Source organism: Carlito syrichta, unplaced genomic scaffold (assembly GCF_000164805.1).
Source record: "Carlito syrichta isolate Samal-C Ts95f unplaced genomic scaffold, Tarsius_syrichta-2.0.1 Scaffold169223, whole genome shotgun sequence".
NCBI lineage: Eukaryota > Metazoa > Chordata > Mammalia > Primates > Tarsiidae > Carlito > Carlito syrichta.
Window position 1 is genome coordinate 6,251 of NW_007113319.1, and position 1,269 is coordinate 7,519.

General features: G+C 60.2%; 1 protein-coding gene across 1 annotated transcript in view; it reads right to left on the reverse strand.

The window, feature by feature from the left end:
* Nucleotides 1–1,174, reverse strand: part of LOC103252665 (megakaryocyte-associated tyrosine-protein kinase) — a gene marked incomplete at both ends in the record, with an annotated part of 5,438 nt that extends 4,264 nt beyond the window's left edge. The window contains one exon of the mRNA XM_021709213.1: nucleotides 1,081–1,174. Coding sequence (XP_021564888.1) covers nucleotides 1,081–1,174 — 94 coding nt within the window. The remainder of the gene's footprint in view (nucleotides 1–1,080) is intronic.
* Between the last annotated feature and the right edge of the window lie 95 nt (nucleotides 1,175–1,269).

The window sequence follows — 1,269 nt, forward strand, 5'->3', positions numbered from 1 at the left end:
CAGGCGGGTCTCGAACCCGTGGGCTCAGGCAATCCACTCACCTCAGCCTCCCAAAGCGCTGGGATTACAGGCTGAGCCACCGAGCCCAGCTGTCTCTTCTTTTTTAAAATTTATTTTTATTTTTTAAGTTAGGGTCTTACGGTCACCCAGACTGGAGTGCAGTGGCACAATCACGGTTCACTGTAGCCTTGACCTCTTGGGCTCAAGCAATCCTCCTGCCTCAGCCTCCCAAGTAGCTGGGACTACAGGTGCATGCCACCATGTCCAGATTATTTTTTGATTATTTTTTTTTTTGGTAGAGATGGAATCTCACTATGATGCTCAGTCTGGTCTCAAGCTCCTGGGCTCAAGCGATCCTCCCGCCTTGGTCTTCCAAAGTGCTGGGATTACAGGTGTGAACCACTGCACCCAGCCTGGGTGGATTTTCATAGTCGAAAGACACCTTGGGGAACCTCAGGGCCTGGGCTGGAAGGGGACTCCCCACAGAGAAGGGGGTGGCCTGACCAGAGGGCCTGAGTCTGGGCTGCGGGCTGGGAAGCGTTAATTTATCTATCTGGTGGCTGGGCTCGGTGGCTCAGCCTGTCATCCCAGCGCTTTGGGAGGCCGAGGTGAGTGGATTGCCTGAGCCTGTGGGTTTGTGACCCGCCTGGGCAACTGGGCCAGACCTCATCTCTACAAGAAATAAAGAATGAGCCGGGCGTGGTAGCACGCGCCTGTAGTTCCGGCTCCTTGGAAGGCTGAGGCGCAAGGATCGCCAGAGCCCAGCGGGTCGAGGCTGCGGTGGCCGGGAGCGGCCGCTGCACTCCAGTCTGGGCGACGGAGTGAGACTCCAACTAAAAAAAAAATAATTTATCTATGTGGATACATGTTGGGGGCCTCCACCTGGATTTACTGGAGACCACCTGGTGTGAGGATCCCGGCCATGAGGGGCTGCGGAGCGTGGGTGGAGGCTCCCGCCCAGGCGACAGGGCAGCGACGGGGGTCTACTCTGCGCGGGGCTGATCTGTGTGGGCGCCCTGCCCGTCCCAGGTCCCCACCCCCCGGGCAGGTTAGAGACTGCCCTCCCAGGGTGGGTCCTACCCCGGGCCAGCTCCTCCTCGGCCGACTTGGCGCCCTGCTTCCGCTTGGGCCTCACCAGCTTGGTGCAAATGGCCCCCTTGTCTTTGCTGTAGTGCTGTGGGCCAGGCAGAGGTGGCGTGAGCCTGGCAGGCGGGCGGGGGGGAGCCTCACATCCCTGCCCCTTCCCAGGGGGTCTCCGGGCGGGGCGGC